General features: G+C 44.7%; 1 protein-coding gene across 1 annotated transcript; it reads left to right on the top strand.

Moving 5' to 3' along the window:
• The first annotated feature begins 3,786 nt into the window (after positions 1-3,786).
• Positions 3,787-5,289, top strand: CEBPB (CCAAT enhancer binding protein beta). The gene has a single exon (XM_033914858.1). The coding sequence runs from the start codon at positions 3,945-3,947 to the stop codon at positions 4,782-4,784; it is 840 nt and encodes a 279-aa protein (XP_033770749.1). The 5' UTR covers positions 3,787-3,944; the 3' UTR covers positions 4,785-5,289.
• The last annotated feature ends 20,207 nt before the right edge of the window (positions 5,290-25,496 follow it).

Raw genomic sequence — 25,496 nt, 5'->3', positions numbered from 1 at the left:
TTCCAGATCCTAATGTTTAATAAAGGTATGGGGTGTGGGGTCAGGGAGTGGGAGGGGGGTTTGGGGGAGCATCCAATGGCAGGAGGGAGTAAGCTTCCCTCCTGCCTTTATTTTTTGGGAGGAATGTGGGAGGGTAGGGGATGGTTCAAGGGTGGGGGCCTACATTGGCAGGAGGGAATGGGCATCCCTCTTGCCAATTTTCACTCTTTTTTTTTTTTTTTTTTGGGGGGGGGGGGATTCCTGGTGCCGTGTTTGTCAGGGAGGGCCATCAGTGTTGGGGGACTTTTTTTTAAATGGGATAGATATTTTGCGTGTGTAACACATACAAAATATCTGTGTCATTGAAAAGAAAATGAAAAAACAAACAAAAGGCAGACCTGTTGGTAACACAGTTACTAGACCTGTCGGTTTTTCCGATCATTAAAACCCCATTTTTAATTTTTTGGGGAATAGCCAAGCGATGTTAGTGCAACAATCGCTTGGCTACTTTGCATGGGGTTTTAGCTAATTTGCATGGCCCGATCGGAAAATGGGCTATCGAGGGGAAAAGCGCGCGGTGAGCCGTTTTGCGCAACAGGTCGGTAAAAGCGATCATCGCTAAAGCTGTGAAAACAGGTTTAGCAACGATCGCTGACTTTAGTGCATCTCAATGGCAGAAAGAAGTAGAGGCAAGGACTTAGCAACGGGTAGGCCTGGGTTGGTCTTGGCTCCTCCAGTTTGCATCAGGCCGACCCAGTCAGCCACACCAACCCAGCCCATGTTAACTTCTGGCCTCACCAAAATCTCAGCCCTAGCTAGACCACTGAGGACTACATTCTCAAAACTTTAACGCGGTCGCTAAACTGTTTTCCGGCGGTTTAGCCTGCACGCATTTTAGCGGCGGATTATCAAAATGGATTATCTCTGTCTTAAGCGAGGTTTCTAGCAGTCTCCGACAATGGCATGCAAATGTGCTCTTTATCATTGAAATGAGCCCTCCGGTGGATTATTAAAGATCGCCGAGGCATTTTCGAAGAGCAGCGGTGGCTTTTGGCAACAAAAAGCAGCGACTGGTCCGGGGGTGCCATTAACAATGCCAGCACTTGTGTTTTGACTGTGGCTAATGAAAAAAAAATGTGTATCTATATATTTTTAGTGGAGGTTAGTAAAATCATGCTTCTTTTGAGTTTATGGGAGAGACAGGCATGTCTCATGCGCACTTGTTAAAAGCCAACGTTTCTTCTTTAGCGCGTGTATGATACCCTCGTTTTGTGTGTTTCTGGCTGTGGGTCTTCATTAAATTTTACATTAAAAACAAATGACAAGATTTACCTGAATTAATAGTAGTTTTTTTGAAAGAAAGGCATGTTTCATGCGCGACTGAAAAAAGTCGACGTTGCATCTTCCCTCCTCTCCTTTCCAATCGTCCAATAGTGCAGCAGGAGAGTGCGTTTTTGTTTTGAACGGTGTTTTTTCTGTGCATGCTCCCCATGCAAACTTAGGAAATCTTTGCTGCTGTCCGCCGATCTTATTTGCAGGCGCGATTTTTTAAAGAACGTCTTGGAGTTTTTTTGATTCAGTATCAAACCGGCTGCGTTAGCCGACCATCGCTTTTTAACGCAGGGTTTTGAACATCCTGGCCTGAGTGAAGATGCTCAATTGTCAGCCTCTGCCCTTGTAATCCTTCTCAGCATGCGTCCTCTCCGGATCCTATTCTTAGGTGTCTGTTTGCTTTTCTGGTGTTCCTCCTTCATTTTAAACCTAGCTCAGGGGTAGGCAGTTCTGGTCCTCCAGAGCCACAGGCAGGTCATGTTTTGAGGATATCCACAATAAATATGCATGAGATAGATTTGCATCTCAAGGAGGCAGTGCAATGCAAATCCATCTCATACATATTCATTGTGGATATCCTGAAAACCTGACCTGTCTGTGGCTCTCGAGGACCGGAATTGCCTACCCCTGACTTAGCTCAACCACGATCACAGAAGGTGCCTCTCTCCAGAGCCCAGTGGCGAGTCTGTTAACAGCTTGAATAACATTTCACCCTTTGGCTTTTAAGTATGCATTCATTGTAGAGCTTCATGCTCCTTTATCTGGGAATGTACAACACCCTCCGATGCCTGGTTGTGCCATTCCCCTGTCTTTCTTTCCCCCGACCTGGCACATACACAAACGGCTCTTTTTCTCAACTTTGCCGAAGAGGAAGGGGGACCGGTGCCAACGTAATAAAGCACACAGCATGGTAAACACGCAATTGTATTCTGTGTAGGTTAAAGGTGAAACTGTGCAGGAAATCCTCGCTTTCGACCGTGCAACTGAGATCAAGGCAGTCTTTCGGAACCTGCAAGAAATTCTCCGTTTAATAAAAAGTGTCAAGACAGGAGCATCCTGTGGCATGGGTATACAATAACGCGAGACTTTTTTTCTCCTCTGGTTGTTTCCCCAAACCACCACAAGACCGTCTCATGTGACAATTGTTTTTGTTTACCTTGGAGCTTTATTGTAAAATCTCTATTGGATAAAGATTGCCTGCCTATAGGGTAAATTACATGTTCATTTTCGGTGCTATCTCCCCCTTCCCCCCCCCCACACTGAATCGCCAGCCCTAGATTGGCAGAGATTTAAAATTTTTTGTAAAGAGTAACAGGTGCTGGTGCGAGTTTTTCCAATGGAACTTCTTGATTTCCTGTTTTGTTTTTTTAAACTTTGCAGACTGCTTAATAACACTTTACTGCTCACCCCCTCCCCCTTTTGGGGGCTATCAGGCTGCTTTGACGTCACTTTTGTACTATGCTAATTTGAGCACGTAAGGTAAACAGAGCGAGCACACGTTCAAGCTGTGGCTGGAAATGGGGGGTGGGAGGGGAGAGGGTCAGAGCTAGCTGAGCAATAAATGGCCAGGGCAGCATTAACCCCTGTCTGGGGTCCCCGTCCTAATATAAATCCATCTGAATGCCGCCAAAGGGACCCCCATGTGGGTCTGACTGTAGAGGAATATTGACAGAGGAAGAAGCAACAGGTAAGCAGAGCTGTTTCGTGGAAGAACAGGTGGACTGCAACGGTTCTCTCTCTGCTCCTGCCCCCCCCCCCCTTTCTCCTGGCCAAAGCAAAAATCTGCATTGGGAGCCCCCCCACCTAAATATCTGGAGGACAGTGAACAGGTGGGCTGCGATGGTTCTCTCTGCTCCTAACCCCCCCCCACCCCGGCCAAAGCAAAAAATCTCCATTGGGAGCCATAGGAGTACATCTGAAAGAGCCCCCACCAAACATCTGGAGGACAGTGAACAGGTGCGCTGCGATGGTTCTCTCTCTGCTCCTGCCCCTCCTTTCTCATGGCCAAAATAAAAATCTGAATTGGGAGCCCTCACCTAAACATCTGGAGGACAGTGAACAGGTGGCCTGCCATGGTTCTCTCTCTGCTCCTGCCCCTCCCGGCCAATGCAAAAATCTCCATTGGGAGCCATTGGAGTACATCTGAAAGAGCTCCCTCCAAACATCTGGAGGACAGTGAACAGGTGCGCTGCGATGGTTCACCCTTCTTTCCGCCAGCAACTTAATAACCAAACCAAAACTCTGCACTTGGAGCCACTGAATCACATCGGAGCCTAGGCATGCGCCTAGTTTGCCTGTGCCTTAATCCCTCCCCCGGCCAGGGTTAGGTGCGAGAAGCGAACGAGCACGGATCCTAACCTCGCCCCCCCCCCCCCCCCCCGAAAGGCTTTCTCGTCTCTTTTGCGGGCTGTCAATCGTGACGTCACGGGGAGGGGGCGCCCCCTACCGCCGCGCCCTTATAAATACGGGCGGCGAGGAAGTTTGTCAAGTCAGACACTTGCATGCCAGCCCTCGGAGCCCAGCGGTCCGGCACCGGCCTCTGCTAGCGATCTGAGCCGCCTCGGTGGGCGAGGAGCCCGGCCGAAGAGCTGACGCCCCCAGCCGAGCCGCGGCTCTTTCGCCCGTCCGCTTTCATGCAACGCCTGCTCAACTGGGATCCAGCATGCGTCCCCGTCCAGCCGGCCTTTAAATCGATGGAAGTGGCCAACTTCTACTACGACTCGGACTGTTTCGCCTTCAGCAAGCTGCACCGGGGCCGCTCGATGAGCGAACTGGCCATCGGGGACAACGAGAGAGCCATCGACTTCAGCCCGTACCTGGAGCCGCCCGCAGCCGGGGGCCACTTGGAGCCTCCGGGCCACGACTTCCTGTCCGAGCTCTTCGCCGACGACTACAAGGGCAAGAACTACGGCCACCTGGCCCTGGCCCGGCACAGCCTGTGCGCGGCCGGCCCCAAGCCCGGCGGCCTGCTGGGCTACCCGCACCTGGTGGAGACCAAGGTGGAGCCCGTCTTCGAGCGCCTGGACTCGTACAAGGCGCCCCGCAAGGACGACGGCGGCCCGTCCGCCAGCCCGCCCTACGGCCTGAGGCCGGCCTACCTGGCGTACCAGGCGGTGCCGAGCGGCAGCAGCGGCAACCTGTCCAGCACGTCGTCGTCGAGCCCGCCCGGCACGCCGGGCCCGGCCGACAAGGCGGGCCACGGCGGGGCCAAGGGCGGCAAGGCCAAGAAGTCGGTGGACAAGCAGAGCGACGAGTACAAGATCCGGCGGGAGCGCAACAACATCGCCGTGCGGAAGAGCCGGGACAAGGCCAAGATCCGCAACATGGAGACGCAGCACAAAGTTTTGGAACTGACGGCCGAGAACGAGCGGCTGCAAAAGAAAGTCGATCAGCTGTCCCGGGAGCTCAGCACGCTGCGGAACTTGTTTAAGCAGCTGCCCGAGCCCTTGCTGGCCGCCACGGGACACTGCTAGTGGGGGGCGCTATTTTTTTGGTCTGCTTCCGAGACTGGGAAAAAAAAGAGCCCCCAGAAAAAACTCAAAAAAAAAACTTTCCACGCTAGGGAAAGAAACACACTCGCCCGCAACAATAATCTGTATAGCAAAGAGGGCAGAATCCTGGCAGTGTTGGTTAAACTTGCACCTTGTCTTTTGCAAATGGTTTAAAAAAAAAAAAAAAAAATTGATATTCAAATCTTGTACGGTTGAATAATAGTGTTATTTAAGGAGCAAAAAAGAAAGGGAGATCGTGATGCAATACTTTAAACATGGCTGTATGAATGTGTACACAAATGATGCAACCTTGTGTAACTGTCAGTCGTGGTCGGTGTAATCTTTTTAAAGATGTCTATGTTTTTTTTATTATAAAGAATAATCTATTTCTATAAGAAAACAGCATATGTATATTTTGGGATCTATGCATCGTTGCTACTTTGGAAGCATTAACGAGCAACAATTGTAATAAACCTTTTAAGTCGAACCCCTGCCCGATGCTTTTCCGTGGTGGCTTTTGGTGACTTTTGCAGGCATGGGCTGCCTGTCATGCTGTGTGCTTTTATGTTGCCTCTTTTTTTTTGGGGGGGGAGGGAGGGCTAGGGCACCTGGTGCGTAACCAGCGTGGCTGTGCTCGCTTTGCTTCCCGGGGAAGGCTGAAGTTCCTGGCGTGATTGCGCTGGTTCCCGTGACTCAGCAAAAGAGAGCGAGGCCCTGACCAGTGGCGTTGCAGGAAGAACACTTGGATGGGGTTGGGGAGTGCAGTCACAGGGATTGATCTGGACTGAGCGCAAGCAGCCTCAGGAAGGAGGGGGGAGCAGTGGCAGGGGGACATCTGCTACTACAGAAAAATCACTGTGGCCTGGACAGGGGGTAGCAGGGAGCAAAAGGACTAGCGCTACAGGAGGGAGATGCCGTAAGGGGGTAAATAAAATATGCCACAAGGAAAGCAAGCAGGGAAAGCAGAAGCGGCAACTGGGAAGAGCTGTGGTGGGGCGGGGGGGGGGGGGCGGGGTAAATTTGTTGTAAGAACAGGGGTCGCAGGAACCGCAGCCCACGGGAGTAATTCAGCGCATAGGAGTCGGCAGTTGTGTCCAGGGAGGGTTCATTTTTCTTTCGGTTTATCGCCACCAATCCCGGCGAAAAGTTGGCGCCTATGATTCACTTCTACTGGGAAAGCATCGGTCGTAGCACGCTGTCCATGGTTTCCTCGCCACTGGTGGTTGTTGCTAGAGAATGACATGGGGACAAATTTGTGCCCCTCCCGGAAGGAACTCGGTTTCCCCGTCCTGTCCCTGCAGGTTTTGTCGCTGTCCCTGCCCCCATCCCTGTAAGCTCTGCTTTAACTGCACAAGCTTCAGACACTTGTGATTTTAAAGCGTTTGAGGCTTGTGCAGATGAGGACAGCGATTGCAGGAATGGAGCAGTAACAGGAAAAGAACTCGTGGGGGGGGGAGGGGGGAAAATTTGTCCCCGTGTCATTCTCTAGTCGTTGCCCTGATCCTAAAGAAAAAAGGAGCCGGCTAAGGCAAGCTCCGCCGTGTCTGAAAATCTGGGGGTCCCTATTTTGCTTACAAAGGGGGGGGGGGGGAAAAGAGATGTACACGATTTTCAAAAATATTTTCTTAAATCTGAGGTCTGAGGGAAATTGTGAGTTCTAAAACTCCAGTATTGATCCATGAGATGTTGTGTTTATTTAAATAATGTGAATTTAACTAAGGGCTCCTTTTTTACTAAGGTGCGCTAGCGTTTTTATCGCACGCTAACCCCGTGCTACGCGGCTAGAACTAACGCCGGCTCAGTGCTGGCGTTTGCCTCTAGTGCGCGCGGCATTGTAGCGCGTGCTATTCCGCACATTAATGCCCTAACGCAGCTTAGTAAAAGGTGCCCCAAGTCCCGGGTTGGCATAGGGGTTTTTTTTTTTGTTGTTGGTACGGTTTTCTTTTACTTTGGATTGTCAATGGGTCTAAATAAATGAAAGCAACTTTATTGGACCAACTGTTCTTGTTTCTTAAGCCATTCTTTAAAGGTCATATTCTTTGTGTAAATATTAAAGCTATTTCACAATAACATGACTCTTAAAAAAAAAAAAAAAAAAGTACAGTTCAAATAAACTGCAGACATGACACGATGAGAGACCTGCTTTTAAGCTTCCAATTTTCTGGTTGGTGACCCTTTTCTGTGGAGTCCATTGTCAGGGCTGGGGTTAGGATGGACTTGTGTCTCCATCAGGATTTTGTGGCTATATTTTAAACCCCTTCTGCTGTCGGGACTTATATCATAAGTCAGCATAGATCTTTGTATTTCACCTCTGAAGGGGCAGGATTCTTGGTAGAAAGCTAGAGATGAGTACAGCTGACTAGAATTTCGCATTTGATGCTATTAGGGATTTTGCAGATAATTTGTAATCTGGAAAGATGACCAATTGATTTTCTGAACTGATATCTTTTATAGGTAGGCAAGGTTCTTAGCTGCCTTTAACCTCATCAGATAATTTTCCTTATATATTTTTCTAGCTGGGATTCTGGTGTTAATAACATTATTACATGTGGCGGAGTCTAATTTGGATGTTTTGAAAAAAAGTCCAGAAATCCAATAGATAAAATGTCCATTTTCAAAACAGCCAGACGTCTATCTTTTGTTTTTGAAAATGACCTATGTAGACGTTTTGGTCCTTAGTAAGGCTATTGGGTTTTTTTGGACCATTTTCATAAATAAAAACATGAAAAACACAAAAGAAAGTTTTGCAGACGTACCCAGGTACCTTGTCTGATCGCGGCAGGGGAATCCCCATCAGCTGAGCCGGTTACAGAGATTACTGCCGACTCAGCTGATAGGGATTCCCCTGTTGCAATCAGCTGATGGCAAGCTCTCAGTGTACTGTTCCCCCCCCCATCTTTAAGTGGTGGGAGGGGGTCAATGACCAACTGGGGGGAGTAAGGGGGGTCATGCCTTAATCCCTCCAGTGGTCAGTTTGGGCAGCTTTGGGAAACTTAAGACGCAACTAAAACAGGTCTAAGTTCCATCTAGGATGTCTTGGGAAAGCTTTGATTATATCGATGCAGGAAGTTAAGGTCTAAGCCTGCCTGATGTCTGCCCATAACATATCTCCCAAATACCCATTTGAGTTATGGATGCACAGCGGTCTAGAAGTGCTGCTGGACGTCCTGAAAGTCAGTTTGGATTATCAGCTCTTTGACGTTCTGGCTTTTAGGACGTCCAAGTGCCAACTTGGGCTGTTTTTTGAATATTTCAAAGTTTTGATTATGAGCCTCGTACTCAATTTGTGCTTTTTCTTTCTAAGTGATGTTGTTTTTTAAGCAGAAGCTTTGAGTTCATTGAATTTACTTAGAAATAACAGTTGAGCCCTTTCAGATGTTCTAGTCCTGCAGAACTCGGGAACTCATTATCGGATAACAAATTTTCCCTATTTATTTAATTTATTATTTGCACAGAACATGTTCTGTTGAGGGCTTTTTCTTATGCTAGATAGCATTAGAAACTGAAAGTCCTTGATTATATCCACCTGTCATTTTCAAAGCCTAGCTTAGGTGAGGACAGTTGTTGCAATGGGGTCGTATTCAGTGAATTATAGTAAACCAGTGGACAGTTCTAGCAGAGAAGCTTTAAATAGCCCTGAGATGAATTGTTCATTACTCTCCGATCCCTGAAAAAAAGACACGCCCGCAAAATCATTTGAGTGGGAGGTGCATGTGTGTGTATGGGTGAAGATAGCTTGTGAAGTTTTATGGCCCCCTTTTATCAAGCTGCGTTAGGGTGGGAGGGGCATGCGCGGGCCAATCGCAAGCTTGAAGGTCTTCAAGCAAGTTTGCTTGAGAAAACAGTTGCCCACATGTAGAGAATATCTGCCTGCTGTCCCTGGATAACACCTGTTACGGTAAGTAAACTGCTTTATCACCGGCCACCGTGGTAAAAGCGCTGAAGCTCATAGAATTCCTATGAGCATCGAAGCTTTTACTGCAGAGGCCGGTGATTAAAAAAAAAAACCTAACACGGCTTGATAAAGGGGGGGGGTCTATATTTGTAATACTGATGTATCTGTTTTATTTAAATCAATGAAATGTGTTGATTTCCAATGCTGACTCTCACTTTTTACATTAGAATTTATACATTTCTACAGGTTAGAAAAATGCTTTTACAAAATGCAATGAGGTAGAAGGGAGTAGTCCAAAGTAATCCAGCATTGAGCCAAAATCCTAACCACTCTCTCTAATCAATGATTGGCATCTGAATGGTGACCTCTGTCAGGGGGGCTCTATTTGCTGAATGAAACAGAAGCAGCACATTTGATTGGATAATTTTGATCACAGCTGTTGAACATCACCAATCTTTTTAGCCTATATGGAGCAGTGCAAATACAATTAAAGTAATGATAATGTTTTAGCAAATGCAGAAAACTGCAATATTATTTATAATAAATTTGGGTGATTTCAAAATTAAAAAGTGTTTTCTACTAAAAAAAAAAATTATCTGCTTCCTCTGCTCTGGGCTGAGGTTAGAATTCCCAAATGGAGCCAAAGAGCTGGTTGTAGTGAGCCATTTACTGTATCCGAACTCTCTCTCTGTCAGAATTCTAAGCCGTTATGAATGCTCAGCTGGTAAAGCTGTTTTGATAATACCTCTGATTTTAAAAATATTAATTCACAGTTGCCCATATTGAAACTACTTTCTTTAAAGCCAGACTGCCTGAGGGGCCGCTGAAAAGTTCTTTGTCCAACCGAGAAGAGAATGATGTGGAGCCATGAAACTGACAAGTTATTCCACACTTTTGACACACTTCATTTCAATGATGTGACATGAAACGAAAAGTGTGGAATAACTTGTCAGTTTCATGGATCTACACATTCTCATCTTGGCTGGGTTGAGAACCTCTTCAGAGGCTCCTTGTGTTGTGATGTCATAATGCCTCATTCCACCAATGCCTAAGAGCCAACCTCATCGATGATGTCACAATGGTTTCCCTATACTTGTGACCATTTACTAGATGCATTTGCCTCATTGAAACGAAAAGCGTGGCATAACTTGTAAAGTTTCATGGCTCCACATCATTCTCTTTTTGGCTGGGCTGAGAACTTTTCGGTGGCCCCCTCCCATTACTTAAAAAGCCGCGCCTGTATTCAAAGAAGATATGCAAAGACTTGAGTGATTGCATGTTTGTTCATTTATGATACATAGCCATGCTATCACTTCATTCCTTTACAGCTAGATTTTGCCAACATGCAATAAGAAATATTTACAGTAAAAAAAAAAAATCTTTCCAGGATATGTAACCATTTTCTGCTCTGAGAATTTCAGAAGTATGTTGAAATATATGCAGGAGTAAAGTTAAGCTTGGATGGGGGTTTGACTTGCAGGAGGAAAGTACTCTGGGCTATCTGCACATAATCAGTTATGTGCTTTCCTCAAGAATTTTGTGAAATAGAGACCTAGGCAACAACAGTCAATGGTATTATGTATGCTAATATAGTGTGACCTATATTTTAGATAGGTCATAGAGATTGGACTTGAGCCATCCAGGTTAGAATGTACTCAGGTTCTTAGTCCCCTTTGACCGCAACATATATTTCTCTGGGAGGGGGTTTGGCAACAGTATCATACATGTTCAGTTTGATTACTATATATTCCTGCTTGAATTTCCAAGCAACGACTATTTGTTGAAAACAAGGAAACAACATGCCATTTCGGGGCTGATTCTACAAACGGGTGGCCCGATTGTAGGCGGCAGTGGGCGTCCTACTGCCGCCTCACAGCCAATAGGGACGGGCATTATTTTTTTTAAAAATGCACGGCGGGGAATGATGCCTATGTTGTAGGCAGTTGTTGCCTGCGGAAATGCTTAGAGACTGCTTACGGCTGCCAAAGGTTTGGTGGGGTGGGGTGGGGTGTCCACCGGAAGTGGCCTTGGGCGTCCGTAAGCTTCCCTATGCATTTCTGTAGGCATGAGACAGTCACCCTAAATGTAGACCTGTAAAATTTGGTTCCCACATTTAAGGTGTCAGTAAAAGTAGATGCGATTCTCTACAGCTGTGGTTCCCAACCCTGTCCTGGAGGACCCCCAGACCCGTATGGTTTTCAGGATAGTCCTAACGAATATGCATGGGGCATATTTGCATGCCTGGTACCTCCATTATATGCAGATCTCTCTCATGCATATTCATTAAGGCTATCCTGAAAACCCGACTAGCCTGGGGGTCCTCCAGGACAGGATTGGGAACCACTGCTCTACAGGACACCGATGAGTGATCGGAATCTTTTAGAGCAGGGATCTCAAAGTCCCTCCTTGAGGGCCGCAATCCAGTCGGGTTTTCAGGATTTCCCCAATGAATATGCATTGAAAGCAGTGAATGCACATAGATCTCGTGCTTATTCATTGAAAATGGTATATTGACAAAATCTGTGCTGCAGACAGAAACTGAAGCTCTTGGTTTATTGACCTGTGACAGCAGAACCTTTTGTAGGATATGCATAAGCAAGAGGCAGGGGGCGGGGTCTGTGTATATCTGCTGACAGTACACAGCAGGAGCAGTTGTTTTCACAAACTGATGTGTACAAAAAAGCAAAAACAAAAGGAAAACGGCAGACTATGTATAAGATGCAGGCTATGTTTATTATACCAAATTTCAAATGCGGTAATTATTGTTCTCCTTCTTACAAAACCAGGGACCCGACACGGTGCGTGTTTCGGAGAACACGCCTTCTGCAGGGGTCCATCGGTTGTAGGGTTTAAAACTAACCCCAATGTAAATTGGTAAGAAGCAAAACGCCTGCGTTAGGACAATCAACACAGTCCAACTGAGCACCGCAATAACGAAATACTAGAGCGAAACAGCAGCATTAATAATGTGCCTTTCAAGCATAGATGCTGGCACGTATACAGGGAACGGTGATTTGAAACGTCCCCGTGTAATTGCCGGTATTGCCACGTGAAAGTGGATCATTTTACAAACCTACATATGTATATACATATGTAAGTGCTGTCAATTAAATATTGAGGCCAGTTCTTTCATGTCTTTTTTTTTTTTTTTTTTTGGAGGCGGAAATAAACAATGGGGGATTAAAGAGAATTTCTTTCTTAATCTTTCTTGTCAAGCTCTTTTGAAATAAAAAAAAAATCCATGTGTACCTCTAAGTTGGTGCCAAACTTGACAAGGAATTTTTATTACATAGATGTGTGTTCCCTATGTAAGGTGCATAGTTTTATAGATCTCTGCTTTGTGTGAAATAGCAGCTTTCTGAAATCACTATTTACACATTTTAGGTAATTCGTTTTCTATGCCGTTGTCCCCAAAGAGCTCAGAAGGGGTTACAGCTTAAACATGCAGAATTTCAGTACAAGATTACAAGTTTTTAATCCTAGCTTGGCACATACCTAGGGTCTAATATTAATATACATAATAAACAATTTACCTGTTACGATTTGCCATAGTTATCCTTAGAGTGCAAGTTTTATCCTAATTTGGCATACATGGACAGTTTACAGGTTAGATTTGCTATAGTTAACATTGCAAGATTTTACAATGTAAGCTTTCCTTACGCAACACATACTGGTTATGCACGTATATTTAAATGCAGGATCCGAACTTAATTTATGTGCATGTCAAAAAACGCCTGGAAATAGGCAGGTCATGGATAGATCAGGGGCATTCCTTTAAATTCCACGCATAATTACAGAATTAGGGCCTCCGTTCTGAAATTAGGCACAGTCATTTCCACCATGTTTTTATAATCTACACCTATAAATGTGCTATTCACTCCTGGAGCTGCTCCGAAACAAGTGACGTACAACATTTTGCAAAATATCAAACTTTGCACTAAAACATTGGATGACCAAAAGTGCAGTGCAATTAATTCTTACCATAATGCCATATAGCAGTGATTCTTAAACTACTACTATGGGGGATTCCCCAGCCAGCCAGGATTTCAGACTATCCACAATAAATATTAATGAGACAGATTTACACGCACTGCCTCCACTGCTTGCAAATCTCTCTTATGAGTATTCATTGCGGATATCCTGAAAACCTGACTGGCTGGGGGATCCATGAGGACAGATTTGGGAACCGCTGCCATTTGGGCTTCTATCGCTTTCAAGTTCAAAATTTTACATGGAAATTTTGCGCCTTTGCTTTCAATTTCTGTGAATTCTTTACTGTCTGTAAAATCAAGAAACTCCCAGATGTATAACTTGTCTTTTCCTTCTCTTAAAAGAATAAAATCTCGGGGGTTATATTTCTCGATCTTTCTCATACGTTTGGAATGAGCTTCTGGTTAAAATTAGAATTCTTTCATTTCTTCCAATTTTTAGAAAATCTTTAAAAAAACACACCTTTTTAATAATTCTTTTTTTTTTAATCATTAAACTTTTTATTGATTTATAATACTTTGCAAGTGCTACACTTGTTTCAGAAATACAGAACACAAAATGTAAAGAAGGAAAAGAAAAACATCATTAGTGATATACAGCTTATTGTCTTAGACCACAAATTACCAGGAAGATCCATTAGGTTAATGGAGAAAATAAAAGAGAACTGATTAGCGGAAAGCTGACTATGCTTAACAACCCCATAATTAAATCCAGCTGATCACATCTAATCTCCAGAGATCTTTTTAAGGTCCAAGAAGGCTCTCAGTTGTGATGGTAAAAAGAAAGTGTACTTAGTCCCAAGCTAATGTATCATTTGCAGGGGTATGCTAGCAAATAAGATGTCCCCAGTTCCTTTGTTTCTTTACGCATAGAAAGAAATTCTTTTCTGCGATCCTGTGTTATCTTGGATACATCCGGATAAATCCAAATTCTTTGTCCAGAAAGATCTTGATACGAATTCCAAAACTAAAGTTTCATTATATGATTTAAATCTTGTTCAAACACAAAGGAGACTAACCCTAACCCTTTCCTTTACATCGGAAAGGGATTCCTCCAAAATTGCAGTCAAATCTTTTTGTATCAACAAGTTCCCTTCTTCATCAGCCTTAGTCAGGTTAGTAGGAATATAATATATTTTGTTAAATGGAGGAATAGCTTGTTGAGGAATTTTAAGAATCTCCAATAAGTATTTTTTTTTTAATAGTCATAGGCATTTAAAGCTGGTGATTTTGGGAAATTTAGTACCCGTAAGTTTAGTCTCCTATTAAAATTCTCAAATTGTTCCAGTTTGGAGTGAACATGAATTTTATCTCTGACCAGGGTTGTTGTTATATCTTTTAAATCTTTTAATTCAACTTTAACAGATATTAATTGTTCAGCAGAGTCATGTTTGGTCAGTTCTATAGTTTTTGACAAATTGTCTACTTTCCTCGAAAGGCTAAGTACCTCTTGTGTCCATTCCGTTAACTTGCCATCAAGCCTCTGTAGAACCTGCCAAATGGTCTCCAGAGTTAACACCGAAGGGGACAAAGGCAGCGGTACATTCGCTGCAGGTCCCAGGGCTGTTTGCTCAATAGTCTTCTCTGCAGGTGCTCCTCCCTCCAGGCTCAGCGACTTCCGCTCCTAGTGCCCCTGCCAGGGCAACCCTTGCTGACATCGGACAAGGTGGTGCGCTAGAATGCGGAGGGGGCAGCGATGTCTCATGCCCCAAGAGGCTGGACGCTCCATCGTCCGAACCTACAGCAAGACCCTCTTCTCTGCGGGGCGGGGTTGAAAGCTGACTCAGAAACCTCTCGAGGGTTTGTTGTTGCACCAGTGTGGAGGTTCTGAGCTGCGAGGGAACCGACCTTAGAAGTCCCTTCCTTTTAGTATGCAGCATCATGTAAGAAAGAAAACGCCGCGAAAAACAAACGCAGCGTTAAAAGGCAAGCAAGGAATTAGCCGGCTCCACAGGAGAGGTAAGAGAACCAGACTACCATGCAGACTACCTCGCTTCCCCCTTTTTTAATAATTATTGAGAATGTAGATCCTGTTCTGACAACTTTTTTTTTAGAATTGCTAATTAGATCCGATCCATTTATGTTATCAAGTATCTTTCTGTAAACCGAGTTGAGCTTCTAATTTAGAAGATGACTCGGTATATAAAGCTAAGGATGAAATTAGATGATCTTCGTCTTGTTTATGTTCACTTCTAATCCCATGTTATGACTTTCGGCTTTGACTTGTCTCAGTAGATGCAGCCTGAATTCTCTGCTGCTGGTGATGAGCGTTGAGTCATCTGCGTAGCGCAGGTTTATATTTTGGCCACCAACCTTGAAACCAATGCTCTCTTCCAAATTTGCTTTTCTGAAGATGACTTCCGGTGCCAAGATGCATCCTTGCTTGATGCCACGTTTTATTGGAAACCAATCTGTGTTGCCGTATTCTGTTCTCACTGCAGCTTCTTGATTTTTGTAGAGGCTCTTTATCAATTGAGTTGTGTGTTTGGGCATTCCAATTTGTGGTAGAGTTCTCTGTGGTTTATCATGATCTATAGTCTCCATCAAGGTGTGGTTACCAGATTTTCTTTCGGGAAAATCCAGACCCATGGCCACGCCCCCTGGACTACCCAGCTTCGCCTCTTTCACACCCTATTCTGCCCCCCCCCAGCCACACCCCCAGACAGCATCCAATGCGTGTGACGTCACCTCATTGCGTGCGCGGATGCCCCTTTCCGACGTGATTATGTCGGGAAGCTCTTCAAAACCTGGACAAAGTGCTGGGTTTTGAAAAGCCGTCCGGACCCCCCCAGACATGTCCTCCTTTTGAAATCCTGACGACTGGTAACCCTAATCATAGTTCTTCAGATTGTAGATCAGGCGAACTGCTGCATTCTGTATAATGAGAAGTCTTTTAAGATTTTTTTGGGGCTCCAGCAAGGTGCACAACGTTACCGTGGTTCATAGTCATTCGCGTGTGGGACTCCAGCGCGCCGACATTGCAGCGCAGACTAATCGGCGCAAGACCCCAGTGTGCCACCTAAAAAGTTACTTTTAAAGAGCTCCGATGCGGGGTGTATGTGGGGACCCCCCCCAGTTTACTTCATACTCTTCACGCTGCCGTTGGGGGGGGGAGGGTTGGGGGTTGGAACCCTCCATTATAGAGTAAACTTAACTTTTTCCTAATTTTTTTGGAAAAAGTTAAGTTTTCTCTATTATGTGGTGGGTTGCACCCCCCCCCTCCAATGGCAGCACAAAGAGTAAAGTGGGGGAGGGGTTTTCCTCCCCACACTCCCCGTCGGAGCTCTTTAAAAGTAACTTTGTAGGCGGCGCGCTGGGGTCTTGCACCGAATTGTCTGCGCTGCAATGTCGGCGCACCAAAGTCTCGCACACTTTTGTCCTGTCACCATTACTGTGCACAGTTGGGAAAGAGTGTGCACTTTTCTGAAAGAATGCGTACACTATTTCACAAGACGCACACGCGTGTACGATTTCCAAGTACTGGGCACTCTTTCCAGTCTTGCCTAATAGTTGGAGCAGCCTCCCCCCCCTATTTTGGACGCTCGGGGGGGGGGGGGGGCGGGGGGAAAGCCAGCTTTTCCCTCGCCTCAGGCGAAGCAGATTGCTTTGCCAGTGCATAGTGAGCACAGCTCATGAGAGCATGCCCTGGCAAGATTGGAAGTTCAAGTACACATTGTTGTTCTATGCCTTTAAAATATGTGTTTCAAAAATTGTTTTCACTCGAAAGACTCGTATTTCAGCACAGAAGAACAGTACCGATGTGTGCTTGCACTTTCTGTTTTGCTTGGACTTTCTGTTTTGCTTGGACACACATTTGTATTCTCACTATTGGTTTTCATTGGTTGTGCAGGCTTCCTTCTGCTTCTTAATGTAAAAAAAAAAAAGGATGTTTTATGTTTCAAGTTTATTTTGTATTTGATAAAATCGCTTTTTTCAAAGATTACAAAGTGATGAACAATAAATAAATTTCAAATAAGGGAGACATACACTATAGGGATGGACAGACATACAATTTGGTATAGAAAAGAGAACAAATATAGATCAAACAATAGGAGTTATGTTATATTAGATCAGTACTTGCCATAGTTATTAATAGAGATTTTTGATATGGAGTTATTAAATCTGACCTTGGAGGTTCAGAAAAGTATGATTTGAACCATGCCAAAACTGAGTCGCTTATGCCAATTGACTCAAGCCTTTTTAATAAGAGATGATGGTCGATTGTGTCGAATGCGGCCGCCAAATCCAATGAAATAGGAAGAGCAGATTGGTGATGGTCTAATAAGTAAAGAATTGATGAAGTCATGCCAATCAAAGAGTGTTTGGTGGAATGATTTTGGTCGGAAGCCTGTCTGGTTAGGATGAAGGACTCTAGTTGTGAGAAATTATGAACAAATCCTCTCTTGAAAACCTTCGTCGCCACCCCTGAGCTGCTTGTAAGCTTCCAGCATTAAGGGCAGCTCTTGTTTCTTCACTGTTCTCCGAGCATTGGGAGGGAATACCAAATGACCTCATTAACACCTATTTGAGTGCATTTCAATACAATGTGTGGCCATTCAGAGGCATAGTAAGGGCAGGAGGTGCCCGGCAGTCTTCTCTTCATGGTCCCGCTCCTTCCCACTCCCCAGGCCACACTTGCGCCCTCCCTCCTCCCTGTACCTCTAAATCATTGCCTGCGCAAGTGGCTTCTGCAGCACGCTCCATGGGCCAGCGTTAAATTTCCCTCTGATGTCACTTCCTGGCCTCGTGACCCGGAAGTGATTCAGAGGGGAACCAGGCTGGCGCGGGTAACAGGCAGAAGTTGCTTGTGCTAGCAAAGATCTCCAGAGATACGGGGAGGGATGGCGCGAGCGTGGTGTGGTGGGTCGGGGCGGAGAGGTGCCAGCGCTCTCCCTTACTACTCCACTGTAGCCATCTTTAGCGGACTTGTTGTTTTTCAGGCACTAGAGCCCTCTGAACATTTGGTGCACATAAATGTGAATGCTGGTCCGGTGCTAATTTCCATTCATGCTGGCGCTAGGTCGGTTCAGCAAATGGCCACCAGGATGGTGTCGGGGCTCAAGGATCTCACGTACGAGGAAAGGCTGAACAGATTGCGGCTATACTCTCTCGAAGAACGCAGGGAGAGGGGAGACATGATCGAGACATTTAAGTATATCACTGGTCGTGTAGAGGTGGAAGATGATGTTTTCTTTCTTAAAGGAACCTCGGCCACAAGAGGGCATCCACTGAAACTCAGGGGCGGGAAATTTCATGGCGACACCAGGAAGTATTTTTTCACAGAGAGAGTGGTTGACCATTGGAACAAGCTCCCAGAGCAGGTGATCATGGCCAACAGCGTGCCTGATTTCAAGAATAAGTGGGATGCCCACGTCGGATCTCTACGAGGGCAGTGTAAAGGTAATTCCACTTGAGTGTGATTTCTAGGAGGGTAGTTAGGGAGGGTTAATAAAGTGGGCAGACTTGATGGGCTATAGCCCTTTTCTGCCGTCATTTTCTATGTTTCTAGGTTTTGATCATGGGCCCCCAGGACACTGTCATTTCACCCCTTGCCTCAAGGCTCATACCTCCAGTGCTCACTTCACTCTGAATATCTGCTCTACAGCATGATCAGAAGTTCCATGGGATTTGGAGTGCATTTGAGATTTAAATATTTGCTTTTCAAATCCGAGGAAAGTTACCCAGTTCGGAGACATAGAGAGATGCCAGGGTTTGAACCCTTGCATCCTGAGGATTCACAGTTTTCTGGATTTATACCATGTCTAGGGTTACCAGATTTTATGATCGTAAAATCCAGATCCATGGCCCCACCCCCCAGCCCTGCCCTGTTCTGCTGAAGTCATGCCCCATTCTGCTCCAGCCATGCCCCCCCCCCAATCTTTTCTCATGCTCGGAGCTGCGTGGGGATGGCATCTGCGCATGTGCAGATGTGACACGATAGCATCGCCAGCATGCGCGTGAGGTCGTCACGCTTGCACAGATGCCCTCTCGACGTGGTCCCGAGCTGCAGGCGTTTCAAAACCCGGACAAAGCGCCAGGTTTTGAAAAGCCGTCCGGATGCCTGGACAGTCCTTTAAAAAGAGGACATGTCTGGGTAAATCCGGATGTCGGATAACCCATGTACCCCAGGAGTTACACATACAATAGGGTCCACTTTAAATGTGCCTGCCTAACCTTCAAGAACCTACACGGCATCCTTCCTCCTTTTATTCCACTCTCTTGGAATTCCTCAAATCCTAATTCCACCAGATCCACCCAAAAATTAAAACTATCCTTCCCCTCTTTAAAAGGTATATCCCATGTTGGTAAACTAGGGATTTCCTTCCCCTTCAGAATCACTGAGCTCTGGAACAATCTTACCTCCCCGCTTCGTAACTTGAGCTCCCTCCAACTATTCCGTAAGCATCGGAGAACTTGGCTATTCTCAAAAATGTAACTTTTCCTTCCCTCTCTGGTACACTAAGCCCCTCTAAACTCTCTTTATTCTTATCTCTATAATCCCATTGGAGTTCCTTTCTAGCCCAACCCCTGTAAACCGTGCTGAGTTCCACGACTGTGGAGAAGATGCGGTATATAAACCCAAGGTTAAGTTTAGTTTAGGGGGGTTAACAGCTACCAGACCCCCCTATAGAGATAATTAATTAAATCCACTGCTACAGAAGGAGGATTAAACATCCTGCAAACCCTGTTTCCTCGGCCCCCTCCCCCAGAAAAAAGTAAAGGCTTGTACATTGCCTCAAACCTTTTCTTTGAAAGGAAGTTTAGAAGTTTGAGCAAATAAGCATAACAGTTAAAACAAAGACATCCTTTCCTATGAGCTATTCAGGTTTCTTCACAGCATTTCAGTTGTATAAAACATACTCTTTTTTTATACTAAATTGCTGTAATCATTCTGACTTTCCCTTGCACAGACTGGAGTAATCCTTGCTAATTCATCCGCCTTTTACTCAGCCCTCACTGCCTGCTGGATTCCAGTGAAAGTTCATAAACAGCAGATACTACAGATGAGTTGGCAGTCATTCAAGACTTTCTGGGTATCTGTTCTGCGTGGCAGAACCAGGATGTGCTTGCCTTGGCTCTCTTATGAATATATATTTTTAAAAAGTCTTGTCTGGAGTCTTTGCAGGCTGTACCACCTTTTATTGGTCTATTGCAGGAATTATCTAGAGAAAATTGGGTGTCGCATCCCAAATTAGGGTTTCAATAGCTCAAGTTAAACAACATTTTAGGAAACTTCATATATTGATCCGATACCAGGGCCCCAGGTCTTCTGCCACACCAAGAAGACAATTTTTGGCTGCTTTCCTCTATAAATTTTTTTTTTGCTGGTTTTTAGCCAAAGAAGAATAACTAAGCGTTCCCCAGTAAATTCCAGCCTCCATGTGATCCAAACAATGTCAGATTATTACACTGACATCTTGATAATTACAGTATAATAATAGTTATAAACTGTGCAAGAAGTCAGTAATTTATGGAATGCTAGATGAAAACCCAAATTGTTTGCTGCATTTCTTGTGGCACAGTGGTTAAAGCTACAGCCTTAGCACCCTGGGGTTGTGGGTTCAAACCCACACTGCTCCTTGTGACCCTGACCAAGTCACTTAATCCCCTCATTGCCCCAGGTGCATTAGATAGATTGTGAGCCCACCAGGACAGATGGGGAAAATGCTTGAGTACCTGAATAAATTCATGTAAACCATTCTGAGCTCCCCTGGGAGAACAGTATAGAAAATTGAATAAATAAATAGTGTGAAAAACTTCAGCCTCTGATAGCCAGAGCTGGTATTGTGACATCATAATGCCTCATTCCACCAATGCCTAAGAGCCAACCTCAGCAGTGATGTCACAATGGCTCAATTGTCCTGTACTTGGCTCACTTTTACTACATTTTGATTTCTAGAGTGGTTAAAGCTACAGCCTCAGCACCCTGGGGTTGTGGGTTCAAACCCACGCTGCTCCTTGTGACCCTGACCAAGTCACTTAATCCCCCCATTGCCCCAGGTGCATTAGATAGATTGTGAGCCCACCAGGACAGATGGGGAAAAATGCTTGAGTACCTGAATAAATTCATGTAAACCGTTCTGAGCTTCCCTGGGAGAATGGTATAGAAAATTGAATGAATAAATAAATGAATCATTGTTGCCGAACACACACAAAATTGGTATGGTTTATTAGTCTTGATCTACTGCCTTTCATTGGGAAATGTCAAAGAAGTTAAGAGCCTTGCAGGTTATCCAAAAGGCAGCCGCGCGGTTAATATGTGGAGGGAGCAGATTGGAACACGCAACGCCACTATTGAAACAGCTCCACTGGCTACCAGTACAATATTGCATCACTTACAAGTCCTGGTATTGATATTTAAGGTGGTGCATTTTGTGATCCCATGGTACTATAAAATCATGAAAGGCATAGAGAAGGTGGAGAGGGACAGATTCTTCAGACTAGCGGGGACAACAAAAACACGAGGTCATTCAGCAAAATTGAGAGGAGACAGATTCAGAACAAATGCTAGGAAGTTCTTCTTCACTCAGAGGGTGGTGGACTTCTGGAATGCACTTCCAGGAGAGGTGATAGGACAGAGTACATTATTGGGGTTCAAAAAGGGACTGGACGACTTCCTGAAAGAGAAGAGGATAGCAGGTTACAGATAAGAGGGTTACTTACGGGACATTAAGTAAATGGGATATAAACATCCTAGGTAAGGAGCACTTACAGGTCATAGACTGGTGGGCCGCCGCGGGAGCGGACTGCTGGGGGCGATGGACCCCCTGGTCTGAGCCGGCAGGAGCAATGCTTATGTTCTTATGTACTTGATACAGGTGTTAAAAGTGCACCAGCCATCAAGATCCTTGAGATCAGAAGGGATGTTACGGTCAGTTAGTGAGGAGCTGACAACTGTACATTATGAGAAAATTAGGACTTCCATTATCTCAGTGGTCATGTAACAATTTGACAAGATCTCTTTGGGTGTACCCGATTTACAAAAATTTAAGGAGACCTTGAAGACAACTTTATTTGTAGAGGCTTTTTAAAAAATGATTGAAGAACTTTTATGAATCTGAACTATGTTTTATATCTCTTTTTGTTGTTTGATAATTATGTACGTTCGTGTGAACCACTTAGGTGTAAGCAGGCTAAATGAATTTTTAAATAAATAAATACATTTGCAATAATCAGAAGTAAAACAGAAAGGAACTACAATGCTGAATCTTAGCCCTGATTATGACTGAGCTGGAGGAGGAAACGGCTGAGTTAGCAAATAAATCTAACAGCATCAACATATTCTGAGATATTATTTATTCTAAAATTTACAGTATATCCCACCTATTGACTAGGTGAGTAACAGAATACATACAAAAACAAAAATAAATTATATATATATATATATATATATTCTTTATACGAGGGGCTGCTGAAAAGTTCTCAGCCCAACTAAGCAACTTCCTAAATTCTGAGCTTTATTTTGCCAATGTAGCTGAAAAGAGTGCTATCTTATTTCATTAAGTGCCAATTTGCAGAAACAAAATTCTATGTTTTCTGACATATGTTTCAGATTCTTGATAGAGCCATATCCACGTCATTCTCATCATGGTTGGGCTGAGAACTTTGCAGCACCCCCTTGTACTTCTATCCCAGTGGTCTCAAACTCTTTGCAGGGCCACATTTTGGATTTGTCGGGACTTGGAGGGCCTCTGAAAAAATAGTTCATGTGTTATTAAAGAATTGACAATTTTGCATGAGGTAAAACTCTTTCTAGTTTATAAATCTTTCCTTTTGGCTAAGTCTTAATAATAATATTGTCATTTATAGCTAAAGAGACATATGATCAAGAAACTGTTTTATTTTACTTTTGTGATAATGATAGACGTACTGAGGGCCTCAAAATAGTACCTGGCGGGCCGCATGTGGCCCCCGGGCCGCGTGTTTGAGACCACTGTTCTATCCCATAAAGAAAATCAAACCCCAAAATAAGCTTCAGCAAAACAAAAGTGCTTTCAACTTTTTCTTAAAACTACCAAAATGTATTTAGATTTGTTGTACCTTTCTTTTTTTTGTACAATTAGCCTCACATCAGCTCCTAAATGTAGATGTAGATTGTAGATGAGACAAACTATAAGCCAATAAATATTTTTATTTCATTTCTTATAGCTCCAACCCCTTTATTAATTTTATGAAATTTCCAATGTTCAACTCGGATTTAATGATGACATACTCTAAAATTACTCGGTATCTTAAAACAAGCATATGATAGAACCTGTTTAACATAATATGTTGTTTTAAATCAAGTTGCCTCATTACTGGTTCATTCTGGATAATTGCACTCCACCTAGGCCCTTGGCCTTCACTCCCATTCCTCAAGGGGCCTTGAAGAGGTCATGTTTTCAAGATAACCCTAATGAATATGCATATCCTGTGCCTTCAACATTTTAATTAATTAATAAACTCATTTGTATTACATTTAATCCACATTATTTTGAATACCTGGTAGATGTACACAATTTATAACAATTTTCTAGAGAAGTAGTCTAATGGTTAGAGCAGCCTGGTTCAAATCTCAATGCTGCTCTTTGTGACCTTGGGCAAATCACTTAAACTTCCATCACCCTAGGCACAAACTTTGGGGCCTTTTACAAAGCTGCAGTAAACACTAATGCATGCTTACATCCACAAAATTTTCAACACATTCTATAGAAAACCTCTCCTAATTAACTGCGGGCAGAAACAGACGCTGTTCACTCGAGCTGCAGTCAGCAGTACATGTTAGTTCACCAAGGAGAGGTATTCTAAAGAATGTATTGAAAATTTTGTACGATTTGATTATCACAAGACTCCTGAAGCAGGCCCTTGTGGGCCGAAACACGATCGTGTCGAGTCCATCATAATAAAGGAGACTGAACACCAATTGGTCACCTTTGTTGTTTTGTTTGCTAAGGCAAAAACTCTGATGCTAATGATCAATCCTGCAGCCTCATTGGAAACCCCAAAAAAGGGAGAAAAAGGCCTCGGTTATGCTTCATATGGCCGTCAAAAAAAACAACTCCCAGTCAGAAATGTTTTTTAAACTACTTTTCCTTTTAAGGCCTCCAAAGCTGCTTATTGCTTAGCGCTAGAATTTATACTTAACATTCATAAAGCCAGCATCCAAAATAGAAACCGAACACATAGCTTGTTCTTGAATTTGGTCTGTCTGTCAGTGCTTCCCCGCACAATGCAACTTCGGTGCAGCGTTTCCAACTGCCCAAGGGCTGGTAGTCCAAGCAATCAGCAGAGATCCGACAGGGTCATCGCCGTCTCTCCCGCCTGCTTCTTCAGAAATCTCCTGCAAACTTCACTCAGATATTGGGTAGCACAGCGCCAGGACAGAAGCAAAAATAACAAAAGCCCAAAAGAAAACCAAAACTGCAGCAAACATGACTTTGGAGCGGCCCGCCCCCAATTCTGCCACCCCCCTGCTCCTCCTCCACTGTGTGCGCCTTCACTCCTCCCCTCTAGCTCTTTGTTAGTGTGAGCAGCAGTTTCAACCTGCTGCTCATGCCGGCCTCGATCCTCCCCTCTGATGTTACGTCTGGGTCCCGCAACTAGGAATTGACATCAGAGGGAGAGCCAGCGTGGGCAGCAAGTTGGAGATGCCGCTCACACCAGAGAAGCTAAACAGCTATGGGGGGAAGGGAAGGGGTGGGGGTTGGAGAAGAGAGCGAGGGGGAGGGGTGCTTCCCACCCTCGCTACACCAGTGTGGGTATGGCTATACTGATACCTCTAGAGTAGTACTTAGGCAGAAATTTGGCATTTACATACAAATGTGTATATGCAAATATGTAAATGTGTACATTCAAATGTGTATATGCATATACACTTCTCCCTCCGTATTCGCTGTGCTAGGGGATTAACAGACCCGCAAATACAGAAAAACCGCGAATAACTTTTTCATATGTTATTCGCTGTTTTCTATTAAAAACTATCGTGAATATAGCGAAACTGCGAATAACATGGTGGGAGACCTGGCCTGTTCCTGAAGGAGAAGCAAAACATGGCGAAGAAAGTGCTGGGTATCGGCGATGTTCTCTGTAAACGCTTGGAATCAGCGATTTCTCTATGCAAGCTGATGTTGGGGGGAGGAGCCAGCAAGCTAAAAACCGTGAATAATCGAAACCGCGAATATGGAGGAAGAAGTGTATATATATATATTTAATATAATAAAACCCTAAGCCGCGCATGCGCACTCCCACCTGCGTGCTCCTGTTTTTCGTGCATTGTAGGGCACCGCAGGTGAGAGTGCACATGCGCGCAAATCTCTCTCTCTCTTCCCCCGAGGTGGATGTCTGCCGCCGCGGCTGTCGGCAGCTGGAGACCGCGGTGGCTGTCGGCTGCCGGCAACTGCAGCGAAGAGTAAAAGCACTAGCCGGTGCCCAGGGGAAAGAGGCGGCGCGCGAGGGATTGGGGGGAGTGAAAGCGAGAGAGCGAGGAGTAAGGAAGAGGGCAACTGTTGGGGATAAGGAGGACAGATTCCTAGGGCAATAAAGCGAACGGCGGATGGGAGGGGGGAAAGATTAATTCGTGGCAAAGTCGCCGAAAATCTCTGCCGCCATGGCTGTTGGCAGCTGCAGATTGCGGCAGCTGTAGGCCGCGGTGGCTGTCGGTGGCTGCAGGCCGAGGCGGGTGAGCACGCTAGCACCTGTTAATGTAACGGGCTAAAATACTAGTATATATATATATATATATATATATATATATATATATATGTATATATTTGAATCAGTCGTGTATTGCTCACCCTAGTAAAAGGGTCCCTAAATCTGGTGTAGCAAAGG

This window comes from Geotrypetes seraphini, chromosome 11 (assembly GCF_902459505.1).
Source record: "Geotrypetes seraphini chromosome 11, aGeoSer1.1, whole genome shotgun sequence".
NCBI lineage: Eukaryota > Metazoa > Chordata > Amphibia > Gymnophiona > Dermophiidae > Geotrypetes > Geotrypetes seraphini.
Note: the sequence above shows the minus strand (reverse complement) of the source record. Positions and strands in the feature narration are given on the sequence as shown.